The sequence below is a fragment of the Clarias gariepinus genome, chromosome 15, assembly GCF_024256425.1.
Source record: "Clarias gariepinus isolate MV-2021 ecotype Netherlands chromosome 15, CGAR_prim_01v2, whole genome shotgun sequence".
NCBI lineage: Eukaryota > Metazoa > Chordata > Actinopteri > Siluriformes > Clariidae > Clarias > Clarias gariepinus.
Genome location: NC_071114.1, coordinates 6,343,632 through 6,366,942, shown reverse-complemented (window position 1 = coordinate 6,366,942; position 23,311 = coordinate 6,343,632). Strand labels below are relative to the sequence as shown.

At 37.8% G+C, this 23,311-nt stretch overlaps 1 protein-coding gene across 1 annotated transcript in view; it reads right to left on the bottom strand.

The window, feature by feature from the left end:
- The window catches only part of diaph3 (diaphanous-related formin 3), a 373,414-nt gene that overhangs the window by 191,245 nt on the left and 158,858 nt on the right, over positions 1–23,311 (bottom strand). The window contains exons 15-17 of the mRNA XM_053513323.1: positions 19,380–19,484; positions 14,175–14,486; positions 8,786–8,900 (exon numbers count right to left, since the gene is read on the bottom strand). Coding sequence (XP_053369298.1) covers positions 8,786–8,900; positions 14,175–14,486; positions 19,380–19,484 — 532 coding nt within the window. The remainder of the gene's footprint in view (positions 1–8,785; positions 8,901–14,174; positions 14,487–19,379; positions 19,485–23,311) is intronic.

Genomic DNA, 23,311 nt, shown 5'->3' with positions numbered 1-23,311 from the left:
ATCAAAGATGAGAAGAAGAGAGACATGAGGAGAACTGAAGCGATGAGAGACATAAGGAGACATCAGGAATGATGGAAGGAAAGACACAACGAGTCATGCGGACGGAGCAGACAGGATTTGGGGAAGAAAGAAGATAAGAAGAGAAACATGAGATATGAGGGGAAAAAAAAGAAAGAAAGAAGGACAAAAAGATGAGACGTAAGGAGAGGAGAGGAAAGATGATGAGAAACAGGAGCAGAGGAGAGGAAAAATGATATGAGGAAAAAAACATAAGAGGAAAAAAAAAGAAAAACCTCCCTGCGCAACTCTCGCATAGTCTGGGAGTTCACACACTCCCCATGTAATAAGACTGAGGAAGCAAATACACTGTGGTCCCATTCACACAGACTAAACACCACCACATATGAGAAAACAGTATGTAGATATAAATCTTAAAATCAATTATTAAAAAAGCAAATTGTAGAGTACGGCCAGGTCCAGTGATTATGAGACACGGTGGCGAAAACCTCGCAGCCTTAATACCCATACAGGTAAGACGAGATGATCTGATGAGGGCACTTCACATCCTCTGGCATTTACACTCCACCAGCAGGGTGTGAGATTCACAGCAGCAACTGGTTGCCGAGATGTCGTAATAATCTCAGAAACCACAGAGGCAGCAATTTGCAGTGGCCTTTTGGAAATGATCAAAATAATATTCAGGAACCGGGAAATAAAATCACCAACCACGGAGTCTGCGTCACACTTTTTAGCTCACACGGTAAAACCTTTCCTCAAAAATTTCCACATATTTTCAATAAACCTTATGACTTCAACAATCTGAATTCACCAAATGGACGCCGGATATGCGAGGTAGCCATCACGAGTGCGTTAAAAAAAATAAAAACAAGCGCCCTTAAGCCTTTGATTATCTGATCAGAAAGAGTCAGATTCCTCCGAAATCCTCCAGCAGCTCCCCAGGGCCTCCACTACATCTGGGAGAGTTTATGAGCTTGCAGATGTTGTCTTGCTGCCACCCAAAACACCTGCGTTCACACACACACACACACACACACACACCCCAATCTTCCCCTCTAAGTGACACACACAGAGACACACACACACACCTGCTCCCTCTCTAATTCATGTCAATTTGACATCTGCAGAGGCGAGATAGAAACAAGCCTGTTTCAGCAATAACTTGGAGACCTAACATGGAGACACGGCATCAAAACTAACCAGCCATATAAAGTACACGCCGGGAGGGCTCAGCCACGAGAGGAGCGGCGTCTCGGTCCTAGATCTTAAAGGGACGGCAAAAAAAAAAAAAATAAATAAATAAATAAATCAGAGGAGCCTGAAACCGACATGGGGGAGACGACAAGCATGGAATGTCGGAGGATGACAAGGATAAAGCAGATCCGTTTGCGATTTGAAGAACAGCTGGAAATTTCCAGGTGTGGAATAAAATCTGATTAAAAAAAAAAAAAAAAAAGAGAGAGAGAGACAAGAATGTGTGTGTGAGGGGGGAGTGTGTGGCGTTATTGTCAGTATTCGTGACATGATGTACATAGTCAAAGGGAAAACAATCCATACTCGTCTGTGGTGTCGATTAACCAACAATGTTTGTTTTGCATCAATTTATCCGTAGTTTATATACACTATATTGTCGAAAGTATTCGCTCGCCTGCTTTCACGTGCATATGAACTTCCAATTCTTAATCTATAGGGTTTAATATGATGTTGGCCCCGCCCTCTTTGTAGCTACAACAACTTAGTTTTTCCTACACTAAACTTACTCATCGATGTTTCACTTGTCATGTTGGAACAGGAGTTCCATGTTGTCAGGAGTTGTGTTCGGCCCCATACTTCCAGTGAAAATAACTATTAATGCTTTGGCATACCAAGACTTTTTGGACAATTTTATGCTAAAAACTGTTGGGAACAGTTTGGGGACGACCTCTTAGGGGGCAGTGGGGGCTCAGTGTGTTAAGGCTCTGAGTTACGGATCGTAAGCTCGGCGGTTCGAGCCTCAGCTCCGCCAGGTTGCCGCTGTTGGGCCCTTGAGCAAGGCCCTTAACCCTGTCTGCTCCAGGGGTGCCGACCCTTCGTTCTGACCCCTGCCTACGAACAAGAAGCTGGGATATAAATAAATAAGAAGAATAAATAATTTCACTGTGCACTGTGGTTTGGTTGAGTCCTGACCTCAACCTTTGAGATAAATTAGAGCAGAGACTGTTGGCCAGGCCTTGTCTTCCGAAATCAGCGTCTGACCTCTCAAATGTGCTACTGGAAGAATGCACACTCCTAACATTTCCTTGTGGAAAGCCTTCTCAGAAAAAAAAAAAAAAAGAGTTGAAGCTGTTATCGCTGCGAAGGAGGCGGGGCCAACATTATATTAAACCCTATGGATAAAGAATTGGATGGTACCCAAATTCATATGCATTTGAAGGCAGACGAGCAAATATTTTTGACAACATATTATTAAACAGTCACAGCCTAAATTATCCTTAGTTAATCTTTCTCTGAACTATTTCTCACGTAACTAATTTGTCGGGAGCGCGGTGCAGCTTACTGGATTAAAGCGGGCAACCAATTAGCATCGGAGTTAAAGAACTCACATCAAATCTCATCCACTTGCACGAGCAGGCGATATTAAGGAGTAACATACAGAGTGCTATACGGTGGCCCTGAAGTGCAAAACAAATTAACAAAACTGAGAACAAAATAACTAATATCTGACTGGCCGAGAAGTGCAATACAAATTAACAAAACGGAAAACTATTTTTTTTTTTTTGGAGGGGTGGAGTTTTGTTGTTTTGTTTTTGGTTTTATTTTGTTTTCGGATTTGTTAATTTGGTTTTGAATTTGTTAATTTGTTTTCCGTTTTGTTAATTTGTATTGCACTTCTCGGCCAGTCCGATACAAACCGGAAAAGGTAGGTATAGTTAGCGAATGAAATGCTTACCGCTGATTGGACGAGACATCTGTCACTCAAGATATACAGGAAGTAGGAACTTGTTTCTTTATCTTTGTTTCTTGTGTGTTCTGCTTCACTTTAAACTATGATGGCCGTGAAGTGCAAAAAAATTAACAAAACTGACTTCAGGGCCATATTTGAAACCACAATAATGTTTGCACATTCATACACACACAAATCTACCGCTACTACAGTACTTCCTGTATATCTTGAGTGACAGATGTCGAGAAGTGACAAAACGGAAAACAAATTAACAAATTCAAAGCCAAATTAACAAATCCGAAAACAAAATAACAAATCCGAAAACAAAAAACAAAATCCCCCCCCTAAAAAAAATAGTTTGGGTTTTGTTATTTGGTTTTTAATTTGTTTTCTGTTTTGTTAATTTGTATCGCACTTCTCGGCCAGTTAGATATTAGTTATTTTGTTTTCCGTTTTGTTATTTTGTTTTCCGTTTTGTTAATTTGTCAGGGCCACCGTAGTGCTAACCTCGACAACACACCTGTGAGTGCTAGTATTAGCTTAGCTATTCTCGCATGTTTGCTATTAAACTTATTTGAAGAGTTTGTGGATTTAATTCATGAATCCAGTTTCACATTAGACAACTTTTTCAGGCAGAGAGAGCTGTCTCAAAATCGTTCACTGATGTTGTAAAACACTTTCGTCACACCGTCAGGTGGGGCTATTCACAGATACAGGTCTGTGTTTGTACATACATATCCGAGAGAGAGAGAGAGAGAGAGAGAGAGGGAGAGAGAGATCTCACACCACTCCAGCTCCTGCTTCGTGAAATGGCTAACTTAAGTACGTTGGTAAATCAGACAGTAAGAGCTTGTACGTGCGTAGCAATACCTCAAGAACCGAACGGCTGATCTGAGACCGAAAGGCTTAACGTCCGTGTCAATCTGTTGGTCTTTCGAACAGTAATAAAATTCCTGTGCTAGAGTAAACAGCGGCGGCTCTTTTTTAGGAGCAGGGTGAGGAGAGATGGCCTCATTAGAAAAATAAAATGGTAACAAGGCCGCGTACAGGAAGGAGCAACAGGGAGCCGTGTACTTGTAGTTCGGTAACACAACACGCATGTCAGCGCACTCGTGGGAAATTAACAGCGTTTGAGTGATGATTTAAACCAGGAAACGTGTGTTAGGAGCAAAGGAGATGAACAATGGAGATAGAGGGAGGAGTGTGATCGGCTTAAAAGCAGCACGAGAGAGGGACCTGCTAAAAGAGAGATCGAGACCGAAAGAGAACGAGCGAAAGAGAGAGAGAGAGAGAGAGAGAGAGCACGAACTGTGGAAGGCAGATGCGCCACGGGAGAGACGTTTAAGATGCAGTACACAGAAAATGCCGAAATAAAACAGGAGCACGTGTACTCGACATGCGCGATCGTCTTTGAGGAGCACACGGGGTGAAGGAAATTTGAGTTCTTTTTAAAGCGAGCTGCTTTAAAAAAGAAGGGAAAAAAAAAAAGAACAGAAAGAAGCCTGGACGTTCTTTCACTACACTTGAAATATTGAATCAAAGAGCAGGTCAGCAGAGTTGATACACGCTTGCGTGAATGTTTAAGCTCAAAACAGCAGGTGCATAAGCTGTTGAAACGGAGGTTAATTTATCATAAATGATTATTCCATTAATAATCACTGTACTTTAATAAGGTTTACCCCCCTGTGGAGTAATCCTCGCTGCTCCCAGCTCAGAGGGAGACTAGAGTATATTAACATAATTAAGTCTGATTTACTGTAGTGGAAAAATAAAAACACAGCCGCTCCACCCCGGCGCATTACATTAACATTTTAAAGCGTTTCCCTGCCACGTAAACAGCTTCTGCTATTTGTCTTATTTTGAGGTTTGAGGTGTGTGATCTGTTCAAGGTGTCGACACACTCCCTCCAGACTGTGTATATATATATATATATATATATATATATATATATAAATATTTTTACATACAGTATAAACTGATAGGAAGAAAGTAAAAATATCCGACCGATTTGACCGCACTGCGTTCTTCAAAACATTTCCAAATAAATAAAGCTTTTATGTACAGTAATTATTTGTTTTTAAAAAGATACTTTTTATTTATTTATTTTCGTTAAACTTCAAACTTCCCTTAAACACAGTCATCAGTATGTAACTGGAAAAAGTAAATATGTGTGTGTATCTTTTTTTAAAAAAGATTTAATTTACTAATTTTCATTTTTTCTTTAGGTTTTTTTTTTTTATTCAAGCATTATTTGGACACAGTAGTTATTATGTCACTGAAAAAAGTGTGTATCTTTTTTAAAAGATTCAATTTATTTATTTTAATGTTTTCTTTTGTTTTTTTTTAACTTCAAGCATTAATTTAGACACAGTAGTCATCGTCACTGAAGTGTGGGCATATATCTTTTTTTAAAAAAGGTTCAATTCTTTTTATTTTTTTATTTATTTATTTTTTTTTTTTTTACTTCAAGCATTATTTAGGCAGTAGTCATAGTATGTCACTAAAAAAGGTGTGTATCCTTTTAAAAAAAAAAAGATTCAATTTATTTCTTAACTTTTTTCCCTTTTTTTAACTTCAAGCATTACCTAGACAGTAATCATTATGTCACTGAAAAGTGTGTGTATCTTTTTTTTTTCAATTAAATTATGTATTTACATTTTTTCCTTTTTTTTGATTTCAAACATTACTTAGACACAGTAGTCATTTAGTCACTGGAAAAAGTGTGTGTGTGTGTGTTTATGCATGTATGTGTGCGTGTGTAAACCTGGGCAGAACTCAAAAGTGACAGATGGACATTGCTGAAACTGAAAACTGAGAGTAAATATATAAACGAGTGGATGAATCGAAACGAGCTAAAAGAGAATGATTCATCAAAAGCTAACGTGTTAACAGGAAAAAGTCTCTTAATAATCATAGCATTAACAGAAACCTCGAGTCATTTCGGCATCAACTGAACAGTCAGACTCTGAATTATGGAGAAGGTTTTAGTGTAAAACAGAAAGCAGCATTTGAGAACACAAGCTATTTTCATCAGGGTGTTATATATATATTGCCTGGACGGGGTGCCAATCCATCCCATCAAACAGGAGGAGAAAACTCTTTGGGAAATGCAGACCTGAAGGCGGGACTTGAACCCTCGGCCCTGGATTGTTTGATATTGGAAAGTCTGCTCTATTCATTTAATACAAACTTACTTCAGTTTTAATGTACATACATCGATCAGACATGACATTACATCACCTTCTTACTTGTGTGAGACAGTAAGCTTTTATCAACAAAGTAGAGTCTTACGTTCTGCCGACCAAAACCAACTAGTGGTCCCACGGTCAATGTACAACTGCGGGGTGATCGCTCTTTTGCAGTGGCTGGTCATAAACTCTGTTTAAAAGAAAACTTAAGACTCACTTATTGAGAATGGCTTTTGATATTTTATAATTTCATGTTTGTTTGTTTTTTTTATTAATTTTATGAGTTCATATTGTTTTTGTATTTTTATTGCTATCTTATTGCCATTTTTTTTTCTGTTTAAAGCAAAACTAAAGATGCACTTATTTGGAATGGCTTTTGATATTCTCAACTTCATGTGTTTTTTTTATGATTTAATGTTTTTTTTTTATGTTTATTGCTATCATTGCCATTTTATTGTCATTTTTTATTAATGCTGTGAAGCACTTTGGTTCAACCTAGGTTGCTGTAAGGTGCTATACAAATAAAAATGATTTTGCATTGAACCTATAATGTACTTTCCCTTAGTGCCACCTGAGCAGTTCTGGCCCTTCCGAGCATGGCTCCACAACTGGCACCGGGACTTGGTAGTAGCGGTGGTAGTGTTTGGGTGTTGTTGATTTTTTTAATTGTAAAGGTGTTAACACAGTCTCTCTTGGAAATGAAAAAAAGTGCACAATATTTTAAGCAAACATTGATGCATACAATAGTTACTTCTTATGCTTTTGAATTAAACAAAAAATATAAATAAAAACATTATTATGCCACTGTGCAAAAGTTTGGGTACCCTACATAATCAGTACTTAGTACCACTTCCTCTGTCAGATATCACAGCTTGCAAACGCTTTTTATATCCAGCTAAAAGTCTTTCAATTCTTGGAATTTTGTCCCATTCTTCCTTGCAAAAGCCTTCCAGTTCTGTAATATTCTTTGGTCATCTTGCATGCACAGCTCTTTCGAGATCTACCCACAAATTTTCAATAATGTTTAAATCATGGGACTTTGATGGTCATCTCAAAACCTTCAGCCTGCACATCTCTTGAGGTATTCCATAGTGGATTTTGAGGTATGTTTAGGATCATTGTCCTTTTGTAGAAGCCTCTTTTCAGCTTCTTTGTCTTTCTGACCAGGATACGAGCAGTTCTCTCCAAGAGTTTTCGTGGTCTTCCATCTCTCATCATGACCTCCACAGTTCTCCTGAACTGCCATCTCTTAATTACATTTCTCACTGTGGGAACTGCAGGCTGACAACGCTTTACTATACGCTTTATCTTCTTGTAGCCTTCCCCTGCCTTGTGGGCATCAGTAACTTTTATTTTTAGAGTCTTAAACAGCTGATTAGAGGAAGTCAAAGTATTTGTAAAGTATTTGACATTGGCATTTACTAATGACAGCTGTTGCCATGCATCAGATCTAATGAGCTGATTAAGGTCTGAAACCTTGTAAAAAGAATCTGAGACTTTAGAACTCTTTGGGTGTTCAATTTATGGCATAATAAGTAATTATTTATGTTTAGCATCAATGTTTCCTTAAAAATATTGTGCATTATTGCGGCACATTACGAGCAAACCATAATTAATGAAAGAAACAATTTGGTACAACTGTGCTTTAAAGACACTTTGGTCTCAGGTGCAGATTGTGCAAGGAAATTAGATACCAAGTTTTACTCAGCATCCTAGAGGACCACCTACAGTACAGTTCTTCTGTGGACACCTGCTTCTTCTGCTTCCTTTTTCACACGCAAAACCCAGCAGCTTCCATTTTGTTTAGTTTTTTTGTCTGAAAAGTGGTCGCTTATATAATGTGCTGCTTTCTTTTTTTGTGGCTTTCATATCAAGTATTCTTGTATCATTTAATTGAGTGCTGGGAGACTAATGTTTGGGAATCAGAATTATTTTTTAAATCCTAAAATTCACAACAACAAAAAAGAAATGAATACTGTACATTTATTTAAGGCATTTTATCCTATCTCAAGCATTGCACAAACCAAATAAAAAAAATGTTATGAAACTTGAGCCTGGAAACTAAGAGTGCCGATCGAAAATTGAAACGATGATTTTCTTCATTAACAGTCCTGAATGTGTGATACATACATTACAGATGTGTTACAGATGAGTGGGAGGTCACTCATTTTTATATAATTCCTTATGTGAGAGTCGTCCAGACGAATTAGTTTATAAAAAAAAAAAAAACAACGCATACAAAAGCGGATGTGGCTTAAGTGTGATCTTAACGCTGCACAGAAAGGCGATGAAATCAGAAATAAGGAATGAGATACCAAACTTTGTAAAAGTCTCTGGTTTACATTATTACAGATGCTGTGAAAATTTTCCCCGTAAAGAACTATGGTGCGAAAGGAAGGCTGTGGAAGACGAGGGTAGGTGGAGAAGGTGTAAGGTGTCAAGTGTGTGAGTGTAAGCGGATTTTTTTAACGCTGTTTAATCAACTGATCAAAAATTTGCAATGGAAGACAAGAGCAGACCTGGAGATATGGAACGGTGAGGGCTTTGTGTAGAATGTGAACGTGAAAGAAACTGAGAGGTATTCGGTGAGACGGTTTACGTGGGATAATTCTACAGTTGTGTGTAAGAGTGTGTAGGAACGTGAGCACGAACTGACCGGGGCCACGAGAGCCGAAGGTGAGAGCCAGGCGGCCGAGGAGATCCTGATCCATATAGCGGTCCTCTTTGGCTAAAACCCAAAAACAGCTCTCTGTCATTTTCTGTGGCTGGATCTACAACACACACACACACATCACAAGATCAACAAAATAGTAAATTAAAAGCATCAATTGAAATGTCGAAAAAAGTCATAATGAGTACAAATTTATGCAGTCAACCTTAAACACACACACAAACAAAACAAGGCAGGAAAATTACAGTATCATCAGACATTCGACTTTATGTACCCGCCAGCTGAGATGTTAAGGAGCTTTTACTCCTATTTAAACCAAAAAAAAAAAAAAAGCAATTATGGTAAGACTTGTGTAAAAACTAAAAGCAACATCCAATCAAATATTCATCCGGTGCTGTACGAGATGCCGTCCTTCATCATCTACGATGGCTGACTGACTGCAGCCCTCGAGTGGCTTGGGTCTAACTCTGTCAGAGTGGCCTCTGCTCAAACAACACCGAGCAGCAGCTCCTTTAATCTCTCCTCACGTAGCAGCCACTCGCTCACTCGACTAACAGGAGCAGCCATGCAAAAAAAGAGGGAAGAAAAAAAAAAAAAACCTATAACTAGAAGTCAGAGCGCTATCATAATTTTGCTGCAGACATGAACATAAGAAACAGCAAATAAGGTAAAAACTAGGAGTAAGAAGAAGAAGAAGAAGAAGAAAGATGTGCAGGATAATGAGGAACGCTGATCTTAGGAAGCCGAGCACTGCAAAGGCACCACGTCATAACAACGCGGCCTGTGCTAAAGAATGAATAAAGGAAAAAAATAAATAAAAGCAAATAAAAGCAAATGATGCATGAACACAGAGAGAGAGAGAGAGAGAGAGAGAGAGAAACAAATGCTCTCCATGTGAACAGAGCAATAATGATGTCAATCAAAAATTCTTATTATTAAAAAGGTGATTTTACAAATAGTTTACAAACATTAAATAAATTAACACTTTTGTAAAGCCAGAGAGAGAGAGAGAGAGAGAAAGAGAGAGTTTACAAAGACTGATCCCAAGCAAACAGATGTGCTTCTGTCAGTCTCATCTTAAAGTCATATCCATCCTCTGTTCTGTAACAAAAGCTCGGAAACGTTTCCTTTCTGCGAACCGAAATCAACATTTAAGTCAATCCGTTTGTTCTCTCACACACAGTGATTTGTAAAACAAATACTCCAAATGATCCAAGACTAACAACAGATATATTTAAAAACTGATTCCTATTCGACAAAACACAAGCTATGATGGATCATTTCTTAAAGACACGTTTATTTAACGGTAATGGAAGGAAAATGTCATATGAAAAAATGTAACAGACTGGAATCTGTGTTTATAATGCAAAAAAAAATAAATAGTTTAAACTGATTAGAGTTTCCAACTAAAGGAAACAAAAATATGTAAAAATTATTTTTAAATAATTTTTAGATATTCAGATGAATCCCTAGTGTATGTGCATGTAAACAAATTTTTATTTTTTTTACTTCATTCACTTTATGCCTTCGATTTTCCCCCTAATGTGACCCCATATTAAACAGTCCCCTCTGTTTAAGTTTAAGGTATAAAGAAAAAAAAAATTGGAGGATTATTTCAGCTGAAACATTAACAAACACTTGTAGGGAGATGAGCTGGTAACCTGTGTTCACATGATAGAAAAATAGTGAAATATGGGATCTTTAATGAATAATAATACTTTAATGAATTGAACAAACACGTTTGAAACATTTAGATTCGAATTTTAAAAATTTCACTTTTTTTTTTTTTTTTTTTATGTCATCAGGTAAAGCTAGGTGAGTGGAAATTCCGCCCTTTATTTAAATATGTTGAAATATGGTTTTATTTTTGGGTTTGTTTGTTTCAAACCTCCTTTATTTTTGTGCACTGTTTAATAATCACTAAGGAGATTTACTTCTTAATCATTACACACACACACACACACACACACACACACACACACACACAGACAAAAAGTAAATAAATAAATAAATAAATAAATAAACTGGGTACTCCCTGTTTAGCAAGTAAAGTGAGACTGTTGATTAGATATAAATTTTTGAGTGTTGCAAATTTTGATTGCAACACTGATTTGTCTAAAGCAGCTTGACTTATAATACATTTTGCAGTGTTTGACGTAAAACTTTATTTTTTTATTTTTGCCAGTTTTCTGCTCAACATTCCAGTCCAATAGGTGGCGGTAACACACACATCAGTCGATCATCAACCCAAAAGAATACACAGTAAATATTCAACAAGTGCCCACAAAAAATAGGTATTTTGCTAATACTTTGGTATGGATGTAGTATCTTTTCAAAATTTTTTGCAAATACAGAGCATTTAATGTTTGTAAGTTTACCTACTGCAAATGGCATTAAAAGGGTGAACTGATTCTAAATTAAAAACTCGTGGGAAAAAAAATCGATTATCTGTAAATAACTGTTGTATATAAGTTTATTTTATTTTGGGTTCATTAACCTAAAACATTCGATTGTTCTATACGTGTGCGCGTGTGTGTGCGTGTGTGCGTGCGTGCGTGCGTGCGTGCGTGCAAAAAGAAAAAGAAAAAGAAAAAGAAAAAACAACAACAACAAAGTCCTTCCAGACGTAACAGTAGTAACGCAGCTGCTTTCAGCGGTAACAGCTGGTTCTACACATTTCCCACAATCCAACTCCGCGACTCTTGTTAAATAAGAGATAAATGTTTTGGGGAAGGAAACATGAATAATGTGTCATCCACAGCCATTATAACCCTCAAAGGAGCACCATTATCCTTCTAATAGTTAATTAGCAAACAGGTTTTAGATGAGCTAAAACATATGGTTAACTTTCGGTAACATCTGTATGTCGACTGCGAAGAGCACAAAGATGAAATATTAATAGCTGTATGGCAAACTAACTAATATCACTCCAAAGGGAAGGAAGCAGGGTGTCTGACAATACCTTTTGATCCTTTGTGGAGAAATTAAAGCTCGGATTTAATGAGGTTTGGCACTGAGTAGCAGAAGTTTTCTTCACGGTTGCTTTCCTAACAGCTGGCTTTTTTTTTTCCCCTTCTTCTTCTTCTTCTTACTGCTGTTGTGTTGTGATGTAAAATGAGGGATGTTTGTGTGGGGAATGGATTTAAGTATAGAGTGCTTACCAAAGGACAGAGCGAAGCGGTAAACAAAAACAGACAGACAGAAACAGAACGACCAAGAAAGAGAAACCGAGATACCGGAGTGTTACCGTATGCATGTCTTCTTCTCGTACCAAAACCCGATGATGTTTGATCTTTATGTTGGGATGTTCTGGACGCAGTTGGGTTTATATGTACTGGGTGTGTGTGTGTGTGTATATATATATATATATATAATGTATGTATATATTTTTTCAGGTCGAGAATAAGCTGTTTTGAATGTATCCATTTTTTTCAGAATAAAAAAAATAGTCATTATTTAAAGTCGACAACAATTTTATTCAGCAGAATAACCTATATTCTTTAAAGAATAAACTATAACCAAGCTGCCGCTTCTGACTATTTTTTAGCTTATAATTTCCAAAGGCCTTACTAATAGCCTTTACATCTAAGGTCAGCTAAGCCGAAAATTCAACAATCTATTTTATTTCATGCTAATGAACTCGTTCTCCATTTACCTTGGCAGAAAGCAAAGGTGCCACGTCAGAGCATCTTTAATATCTGAAATTCAACACTTGGGACTAATGTGAGCTGGAAAAAAGCAGCAGGGCTTTCAGAGTGTAAGTTCAGAATAACACCTGCGTGACCTGCCAATAAGTGCAGGATCCACGTGTCAGTTAGCTCGTGTGGCGAGGGAAAAAAATAAATAAAACAGTTCTGTTGCCGTATTTGAACATGTGAAGATGTGAAGCTCTGCAGAAAATGCATAAAAGTCAAAAGGTTGCCAGTTCTCATATTATTATTGGGCAGATAGTTTTAGTGTACTGCATGTCCAATATGGCATTTTTTTAAAGAAAAATCCGCTGTGGAAAAACATTGAATGTGTCAGGTGTTGCTTTTCAGTATATTTGATATTCCTGTGCGAATTTTATTACTCAGAGATATTGTCTACATAATAACAATGGTCCTAAAAATGCTAAATTATAAATGATTTCAAAAATAAGGCATAGCGATTAAAAAAAAAAAAACAAGAGCCTATTTTCCTGCTCATTAAATTCCCGCAATATAACATTTCATCCAATATAGCAGAACTCCGAATGCAATCCAGCTTTTATGGAACAGCTCACACTCGTTTACAGCTGTCGACTCGGCTTGTTAGAGATCCTCAAGACAACAAGTGTGATAGTAGTACTTACTAAGTTGAGCTGACCTCCAGGTTGTACAAATGACTACGTAAGAAAACTTTACAAAATAAAGAAGGAAGGTAGTTAAATAGGGGAAAAAAAGGCATATTATTTTGGTATAAAGTATTATTTGGTATAAGATAAAACTAGACCCACAAATCAAATGAAATTGGTTTGACCTAAACATCATTACAAAGGACATTTACATACTGTATTTCACTATGCAAAGCTTGGTGCAGCTGCAAATTCTGTATGATTGAATATTTTCCCCTTTCTCTACAGCTCTTTAACATCATCATTTTGACAGATCATCCTGCGGGTAGAGCATGCAGCATGGGCCTTTTATCAGTCAACATTTTAGGAAAATGATCATTGTGATTTTTTGCAAGATTAAAACTTACCTCTGCTGCAGAGAAGTTTATTCATAGTTATCAGCCTTAAAAACCTCAGATTAGAGCCGTTATGAAGGCTTTACAGAGCATTAATAGCAGACACATCTCAAGGGGGATTACAGGTAGTCCCTGACTTACGAACAAGGAGCATGTTCGTAAGTCGGATTTGTTAGGTTAGACAAAGTGAGTCTTATACGCCTTTGACACGAATATACAACGCAAAGCGTACTAATCCCCTGGCATGCTTTACATTGTATATTTGTGTCATTGTATATGCGTGGTCCAAATCTGTCCTCTTTCCTTACACTGCCATCATGTGGCTAAAAACTGTAATTGTACCTAATCGTGATCGTCTATTGTTTGTACAATACACATGAGCTGCTCATGTGACTGAACCAGAAGTAGAACCGCTAGTATCTGTGGAAATTTGAAACTCTAATTATCGTAAATAGGGGGCTACCTGTATTGCATGTTTCAGATGCCTTCAGCATTGTTCAATAAATGTAGAAAGAAATAAAAATCTGAAAAAAAAATACTGAATTGAAAGGTGTGTCAGAATTTTTCACTTGTAGCTGTTGGAGGTAGAATTCCATTTTTTACAAAATCTACTTAAATCATGCATTTAAAAAAGTGTCTAGCATTTAGAGAACAGCGTCGTTACCTTGGACCAGTTGAGGCGCTTCATGATGGTCTCAGGCTTGAACTCTTTCTTGGGCTGAAGGCCGAACGGCAGCACATGGCGGGTGGGAGAGGACATAAAACCCCCTGGAGGAGGCGGGGGAGGAGGAGCACCAAAAGGAGGAGGAGGAGGAGGAGGAGGTACACCGGGCATGGATGCACAACCTGACATAGAAGGTAGAGGAGGAGGGGAAGGTGGAACCCCTGGAACAGGTGGTGGATGAGGGGGTCCTGGGGGACATGAGGAACCACTAGGTATGCCCGCTGTAGGTATGCCCGCTGGAGCTGTCCCAAACTGCATCACAGAATATAAACAAAGCAAATAGTTAACGGTCGATAATGAAAAAATGTCATACTTTTGAATACCTTTGAATCAAAACTATGTGGAAACCAGACTACCATACCTACATGTGGTTTTTATAGCATGTCTTTCCCTTTACTTGAACCAAAAAAAACTTAATAAAGAAATGGTTCGCCAATCTCAACCTCAAAACTTTTAGGATGAACTGGAACGCTGAATTGACCCCAGACGTTCTCCAATCCACATCAGTGCCTGACCTCATTAAGGCTCTTGTGGTTATAAAGTGGCAAATCCTCTCAGCTAGACTAAAAAAAAAAAACTAGTGGAAAACCATTCCAAAAGAGAGAATGGAGACTTGGATAACAGTAGAGGATGGACTACAGCTTTTCTTTTTTTACAGCAATTTATTAAAGTTCAAATCGGGGCAGAGAGAGAAATATAGTGCCTTGTATACATAAGTAAATATGCATTATAACTTTTTAGCCCTGCCACAAAATATAACAATCTTCGGCACTCTACTCATTACCACACTGAAGCATGGTACTGGTAGCATCGTGTTTTGGGGATGACATTCATTACCAGAGACTGTAATACTCATCTGGGTGTAGCTGAGACTGAGACAAATACGAGCAATTCTAGACTTGTGAGTAATGCAGCGCTTAATCATCCAACTGGACGAAGCCCATACGCATAATGCCAAGGCTACACTGGAATGGTTCACTTGAATGTGATAGAATGGTTCAGTCAAAGCCCAGGCATCAATCCAACAGAGTAACTCTTTTATGCTTTAAAAAAAAGCTGTTCATCAACATTTCTTTCCAATTTCCCAGAGATTTAACAAATTAGCCAAGAAGAATACTTAATTAGCATTTACATCCGAATAAAAAATGCACCTTTAAATGTCACACATACAGTACTATGTAAATCAAACTGCAGGAATTCCAATTAAACTCTTTCTGATTCCAGGCTGTAATACCACGGTGCATATAGGGAATTATATAAATAAGCACAATTAAAAAGCACAACCTCCTCAATGCATGGAAGCAACAGGCCAATAAATAACACTATTAAGCAACTAAGATGGAAGCAACAGCTGCGAGAAAGAATTTATGGAAAATGTAGATGCCTCCATTCAAAGACTAAACTAACCGTCTTAAATCATACGTTTTCGGCAATAAGGTGAAATGACTTACAGCAACGTTTATGTGGGACACAGAATGGCTTCGAATGATAGCAGCCTGCCGAGATGGATCACTTTAACTGCCTGTATTGCAAACTTTCACTTTGCTCGTTGGGCTCCATTATTTAACAACTGATCGGCACTATCGATGGCGGCCTAGTGAGCCAAAAAGCAATTCGTCAAATAAACTGTTCAGCTGGTGCCCTATTCATCATGCCGATCTGAAGAGTTGAGGATCATCTGGGGAGAAAATAAAACATCGCTTCTCCTACCTGAGGAGTCGCACACATTCTTCACGTTTAGTAATTGTTTAACAAGATGGTTAAAAAAAATATATTGTAAAAACGCTCATTTCAGATATTGCCAGTAATCAGTACTTTTGTCAGTAATCAGCAAATTGATGTCTTAAGGTCATTTACTCAGATTACTCTACAATTTAGGCGCTTTTCTCTCCTGATCAATATATCGAGTCTGACACTGTTCTTAAAGCCACCACTAAGAGCTTTCTCAAAAAAATACGTTGAAATCAGCAATTAGATCTCTCCAACTAATAAGAAGGGAGAATCGGGATTAAAATCGGGATGATTACCTCACGCCCAACACATTTGGAATTCAAGAACAATCAGGGCTTTAATGCTTGTGCATTGGAACAAGATTGCCTTGTCCCCTACGTTCCTTTGAATAGTCTCGAGGTCACCCATGACACTACACAGGATAACCAGTATACCGTAGAACACGGATGGTTGGCCAAAAGTATATGGACACCGCTTTTCAAGGGTGTTCACTTGACATCTTCAGACCACTACTTCCTCCTTAGTGGCAACCCATTGAAGAAGGCCCACTTATGTATGTAACGGTCTGGTGTCCATAAATCTTTTTCCAAGCACCCTTAAAATCCATAACTATATTTTGACTAAATTCCTGAGATTTTCAGGCAGACCAAAACTACTTGCATGAGTCAGATCACATGCTGACTGACAGCAGCTACAAAAGCATGTTTTAATGATAGCATGTGGAGCATCCGCAATGCTTTTTTTTTTACATGTGAGTCATGAACATTGCATGGTGTGCATTTTTTTTTCCAATTTCCTTCAGCACAGTGTTTAGGGAAGGCAGTAAAAATCAGCCCAAACTATTATTCGCCAACTTTGATTCTTTATGTCAAAGCTACACTGATGCAGCAAAAGTTATGGAAGCTTAAGCAACTGTATAACTTCATCAAGATTAAACTAACTACAAAATTCCACACCAATAAAAAACTAAATTGCAATCAGACACTATTTTAATATAAAATTTGATATCATTTGTACTCATCTCTCACATAGTACTTATTTAGTTGTAGTAACTCTGCCTTGCAGTATAGCCAGCATTTAGTTTTTCATTTTCCCCTCACGTAAAAGGTACAGAATGGTATTTTTTTTTTAAATAAATAACCCCCAAAACGTATCATTATGCGCAGACGTGCTGTCGAAAGCCTAAGTCACCCAGACTCATCAAAAAGCCAAGCCTGGAAGCAGTGCAGAGATATTCCCCTCTAAAAGTTTTTGACCAAGGTTCACCCTTCTATCCAATCAGAGGAGGTCAGAGTCATGGGTGGGAGCACACGTCTGTCAATCAATACAGTACTGTGGGAAAACTCCCCGGCACATGCAAGCATTTGCTGTAGAGCAAGGATGTCTTCAAAAAACAAAAAAAAAAAAATTCTACATTTATAAACTATAAAAGCAAACAGTAAACAGTAGTAAATAAAAAAAGTAAACAGTCAGTGTGCTGACACTTTGCTTAAAATATAGTCTCGGGTACAATTTGAGCAGTTTTATAAGGAAATTAGTTGCTTAGTTTGACTGAACGTCCTTCAGAACCAGACTTCATCGCACCTGCTTCTTTTTTCATTCAGCAAAATCCAAACCCCCCCCCCCCTTTTTTTTTTTTTTTTTTTACATAATATGCTGCTTTCTTTTCTAATCATTGTTGCCAGATTTAGTGCAACTGGGCTACTTTTTCATCACCTTGGTCTGTAAAAAAAACATTTTTTCGGGCAATGAAGTAGAAAAATTAGGCTAATCTTAGTGAAACACTATATGTGTATTTTTTTATAATAAAGCTGTATTATACAGTCCAGAATTCATCAAGGTGAGCGTGGTTTAGCACTGCCTAGGCGGGAACTTTTTAGTACAACCTGGCAACCGTGGTAGAAAGCATTTTAAATATCCGTATGGCTGACTCACAAGTTAACAGGTTTCCCAATTCCAGTATTAGCTTTTAAGAAAAGGATTTAAGATCTGCATGCGTCTCACTTTCAGCAGATACAAAGTGTTGAGAGAAAGATAATTTGTGCTTATTTGTAACTTGTTATTTCCCTGCCAATTTTTACAAACTGTGGCGCCTGTCCTGTAGTGGATCATGCAAAATATATATATATATATATATATATATATATATATATATATATATATATATATATATATATCATCAGCTTTTACGACAGCAGACATGAATTTTTATTATAATGCCTATCAGTTGTTTTCCTGTATTGGAATGTCCCCATGGCACCTGCTGCAGCTGCGGCGATGATATTTTGCTGTGTCTCGCTCGCTTCAGTTACTACGATGATGTAGCCGCACTCAAACACTCGACAGCATGTTTTATTCAATTTCGGGTCGTGTTTTTTCGAGCGAAGTCGATCGAGCAAAACCGCTCGCAGAAACTTTTCCGTGGACGTGAAGGGCGCGCTCATTATTTCTCTGCCGGTGTTTACAAACTGCGCTGGCTGTAACACGCAGGCGTCAAGTTCGCCTGTCCTATCGTGAAATTTATCATATAGCTGTCCTGTTTTTTTTTTTTTTTTTACCGTAGACAAGAAAAGCAGGACAGTCAAGTCTTGCCTGGCTTGAGGCATATTCAACGAAAGCAGTAACATTACACGGTGTGCAGGCGTTCATGATGAGCAAAGTGACAGGCTGGGTGGAGGGAAGCGGAGCGGCCGCATAGTGAACCTTTAAAGCCAGTGTAATTCAGTTATTTTCTTAAAAAAAAAAAAAAAAAAGACTTTTTTTAAATATTTCTTATTTACTTTTATTCATGTTTAAGCTGGAATGGCATGACCACAAAAAAAAAAATCATCAGCAATTCAGTGCAATTAAGACGCAAGATCCCTCGAGCCAACAATACAAGCTGGGCATTTCCAACTGGTAGTTTTAAACAAAACTCTTTCAGACATTGTGCCGGGCATTGCATCAACCCACGCTGCAAAGAGCTGCTACTGTGACTGTGTTCTCTCAGAGAGGAACAATAAAGCTGGAGTGTATTGCGCCAGAGAGAGGGAGAGAGAGAGTGCAGAATGACAAGTGTCTGGGTGCAGGTAAGGTTATATGAATATAGTTTTGGACTATTTCCATTGTTATTAGTGGTTAAGAAGTTTTTTTTATATATATACAGAAAAAACAGGAGTATCACTGAGACTGGTTTCCTAATAAAGTGCACAACGGGGTACTTCAGAAAAACGATGGTCTGGTAGTCACACTTCCATTCATAGTACGTGCTTTAAATACTTTTTTTTCCCTTTAAAGATTGGTAAAACATGTGCCTAAGAACAAGACAATACCTTCAGTGTAGTCCTGTAGATATTAAATGATTACGGAAATGTTAACAGGTGACAGCAAGGGAAAAACTCAAGATTGAAAAAAAAAAAATGAAAAAGGCAATACCTGTGTTCTAAAGGCCTGCACCTCTGCCTCCAGCTCATTGATTTTCTCCTCCTTCTTCAGGAGCTGGGCCAAGGCGTCCTGTCTCCCCATGATCTCTTCATCAAACTGGAGGTCAAAAGGAGCATTAGCGCGGGCCTTCATGAGGACGTACACAACAGCAGTGCATACTTCATGTGCGGCATCTCGTATTTATATAAACCTCGAATCAAAACGAATCACGGATGAATGTTGCTGTACGAGGAAGGTTGTTATACGTTTTCTGCTCAGAAAAAGGCCTTTAAAGGAGAAGGCAGAGGGAAAAAAGGTTAATTGAATAATGAAACTGTGCTTCGAAAAAAAAAAAAGACTAAGCTGATGGTTTTTTTCGCAGGCTAAAGTAGCGTTATTTATTTGGTAATTGCAGCCTTCTGAACACATTAATTAAAGAAAACAGGAGGATGTCTGACGTTTCGAGGAAAGTGTTGGCTAGTCTGCGTTCGGTTATTAATCAACACAACCAATATATAGGGGCTGGGAAACAACTTTTACACAGGTCCGACATACATACAGTTTCCATTGAGATCAGGAACAAGAAAAATACACCAAGCACTTTTCCTCCAGATCAATGTTTTATTATATATAATAGTTCAATTTTTTTTTACCGACTCTAAAGAAATGACGATCTCTTTATCTAGAAAAGTGCAGAGGACATCTTGTAAACACCACTGTTTACTGTCCAAATGTTGTGTAACTACTCGCTGCCGTGTAAGCTTTAAAAGATAGGGGAACCTAAATAAATAAATAAAAAAATAAACTAAATCTATGTGCTATTTAATTTGGTCAGATAACATGCTTATCGTGAATACATTCAAGGTACGAGTGTTGGTTCACAAATGGTGTTTGTTTTTGCTATGTTCATAGAACACTTTAGCCTTCTGATGCCCTACGACTTATCAGACTTTTTTATTAAGGTGAACGCTCAAAACTTCGATGCTAAGATGCTGAATTATATTTTTAATACAACTGTTTATCTACGGAGCCCCTTCTGGTGAAAGATTGTCTCTGGCCATGACTTACCACAGCATGCGAACAAAATAGTTACAGCGTGACTACGAGATACTATGCTGTGGCCTTGACTTAATATAATACTCTATGCAGTTTTACTTCGGGATTAATAAAGTACTCTATCTACAGTATCTATCTATCTATCTATCTATCTATCTATCTTCAGAAAGCGTTCAATGAGGTCATTCATGTCCCAGGACAAATGTCGCTTTATGCTGTGCGTCAGTGAGTACATAAAAGTAATAATATACTGTATATCATATCTTATACTAACTGATATAAACATTAATAATTCTGATTCTGTGGCCGCAACAGTATCTCGTTCCCACGCCTTAATAATTCGTGGACACAGCATAGTATCTCGTAGGGGTGGGCGATATACCGGTATACGCGGGTAATCGGTAGAAATTTGTCAACCGATAGAGATTTTGGTCTATCGTCTTAATCGCGGTTGAGATCACGTGACGTTGCACCTTATGTAACCACGCAATACACATTCACATCTATGGGAAGCCAAACACATCTAAAGCAGGACGAAAACGTGGCACCCGATTGAGCAAATATCCAGACCCCGTGGATCGCGCAGCGCGGACCAACTTCAGCCGTGCTACTCGTCCCACTCTTGATACGTTTGGTTTCACTTTATGCAGCAAACATGTCAGCAGTGTGGAAGCACTTTAAAGAGTCAGAGAAAGAAAGAGGCAAAAACTGTTCTGCTGAATTGTCCAGGGGGGGTGCATCTGCAAAAACGTACAGCACTTTAAGTTCAAGTTAAAATCAAGACCCCGAACATCGTGCAGTGTACGAGAAACACACGGGGCGGCTACGGCAACAGCAGCAGCAAATCCACATTTTTTGCACTATTTGATGCACATTTGTTGTTGTAGACATACAGAGTTACATTCTTTCAGCAGTCAGTTATAGCCCTAACATAGGCTATTTAAGAAGGGGGGCTTCAAAGGTGGCCAAATAAATTAGTAAAATAAAAAAATATTTTTATTTATTTTAAGTTATATTGTGCTTTGTTTGTATAATATCTGCTGGAATGTAAAAAAAAATGTTCAGTGTTAAATAAATATTTTGAAATTGCATTTTTGTTATTTGATTTATTTTTCTGAAAAGCAACACAAAATAGTAAAAAGCAAATTTTTACTATTTAATAAAAAATTAATATAAATTGGCAAAATAAATGAAAAAAAAAATCAGAAACACCGCGTTCGGTATTCGGCCTTCGCCCTTCGGCCAAGCATTTCATTATTATTCAGCGTCGGCTTCGGGCAAAAATTTCATTTCGGTGCATCCCTACAAACGAATATGGCCAAAGTTTAAAAAAAAAATGCGGCAAACCTCAGCAATTCACAGTTTAAATAAAATTACATTATGTAAATAAAGAGTTTCTTTGTGTTTGAATTTTTATTTATGCATTTTCAGATACAAATTGCTATATTGTGATATATATATATATATTGTTATCGAGGTAGAAAATTGCTTCTACCGTGATAGAAGATTTTGGTTATATCGCCCAGTCCAAGTATCTCGCACCCACGTCTTTATAAGTCGTGGCCACAACATATCTCGTTCCAACGCCTTAATAAGTCGTGGCCACAACATAGTATTTCATTTCCACGCCTTAGTAGGTCGTGGCCACAACATAGTATCTCGTTCCCACGCCTTAATAAGTCATGACCACAACAAAGTATCTCCTTCCAACATCTAAGTAGGTCATGACCACAACAAAGTATCTCCTTCCAACATCTAAGTAGGTCATGGCCACAACATAGTATCTCGGTCCCACATCTTTATAAGTCATAGCCACAACATAGTATCTCATTCCCATGCCTTAATAATTCGTAGCCACAGCATAGTATCTCGTTCCCACGCCCTAATAATTTGTGGTCTCAACATAGTATCTCATTCCCACACCTTAGTGAGTCATGGCCAGTCATGACTCTATATATCTAATTTTTCAAACCTGTACAAATTCCATATTTCTGAAGTAACAGCCTGTTTTATTAACTTAGAATTAAGAAAATAGATGGAGAAATTCCCCCAGATCTAGTTATAGCTAGACTGTATTTACTCACACACCATATCAAATGGTATGAATTCAAATACATGCTATTCAAATACGGTTAAATAAGATCTTTTAGAGTTAATAAAGCAGTGCATGGCTGCTCAAAGAACCAGAGCCAGAGCTGTGTTTACAGAGAGTGTTACAGAATCCAGAGTTTAACATGATGGACGCTGCTATAGACGTTGCTTCCACCATTAATTACTAAGGTTCACGTTATGACCAAAAGTTTCTGGACACCTTCCCATCAACCCTATATGTGGTTCCTCACCAATCTGCTAAGGAGTTTCTTGTTTTTATTTATTGTTTATTGTTCTTGTTTATGCAGCTCTAAAAATCATTGAAGATGCAAATATTATTTGCGACATGGTCACATCTACACTGAAGAAAAAAAAACAGTGACGCACAGTATTTAAGGAGTTTTCAGTTATTGAAGGAGTTTTAGTTTTAATATTTAACTCGTACAAAAATGGCTGTTTCTAAATCAATGCTAAGAGCTTATGAGCTATGATGACAGGTTAATTCAATTCAATTTGTATAGCGCTTTTAACAATTGTCATTGTCGAATATCAGCTTTAATCAAACGAATCATTTAAGTTTGTATGGAATGTGAACGTGTGTGAATTAAAATGGTCAGATTAATTAGCAAATGTGTGAGTTTGTTGGTTGTGGATGGGTTATACATGTGTGCATGGCAACAAACCCAAACACTAGAGGGGAAATTTTTAGACGCCAGATACAGCATGAGACATTTCCACCCAACTACACTGACCAAAGGTGCACTCCGGATAATCGATACGGCCGTCTTTTTAATCTC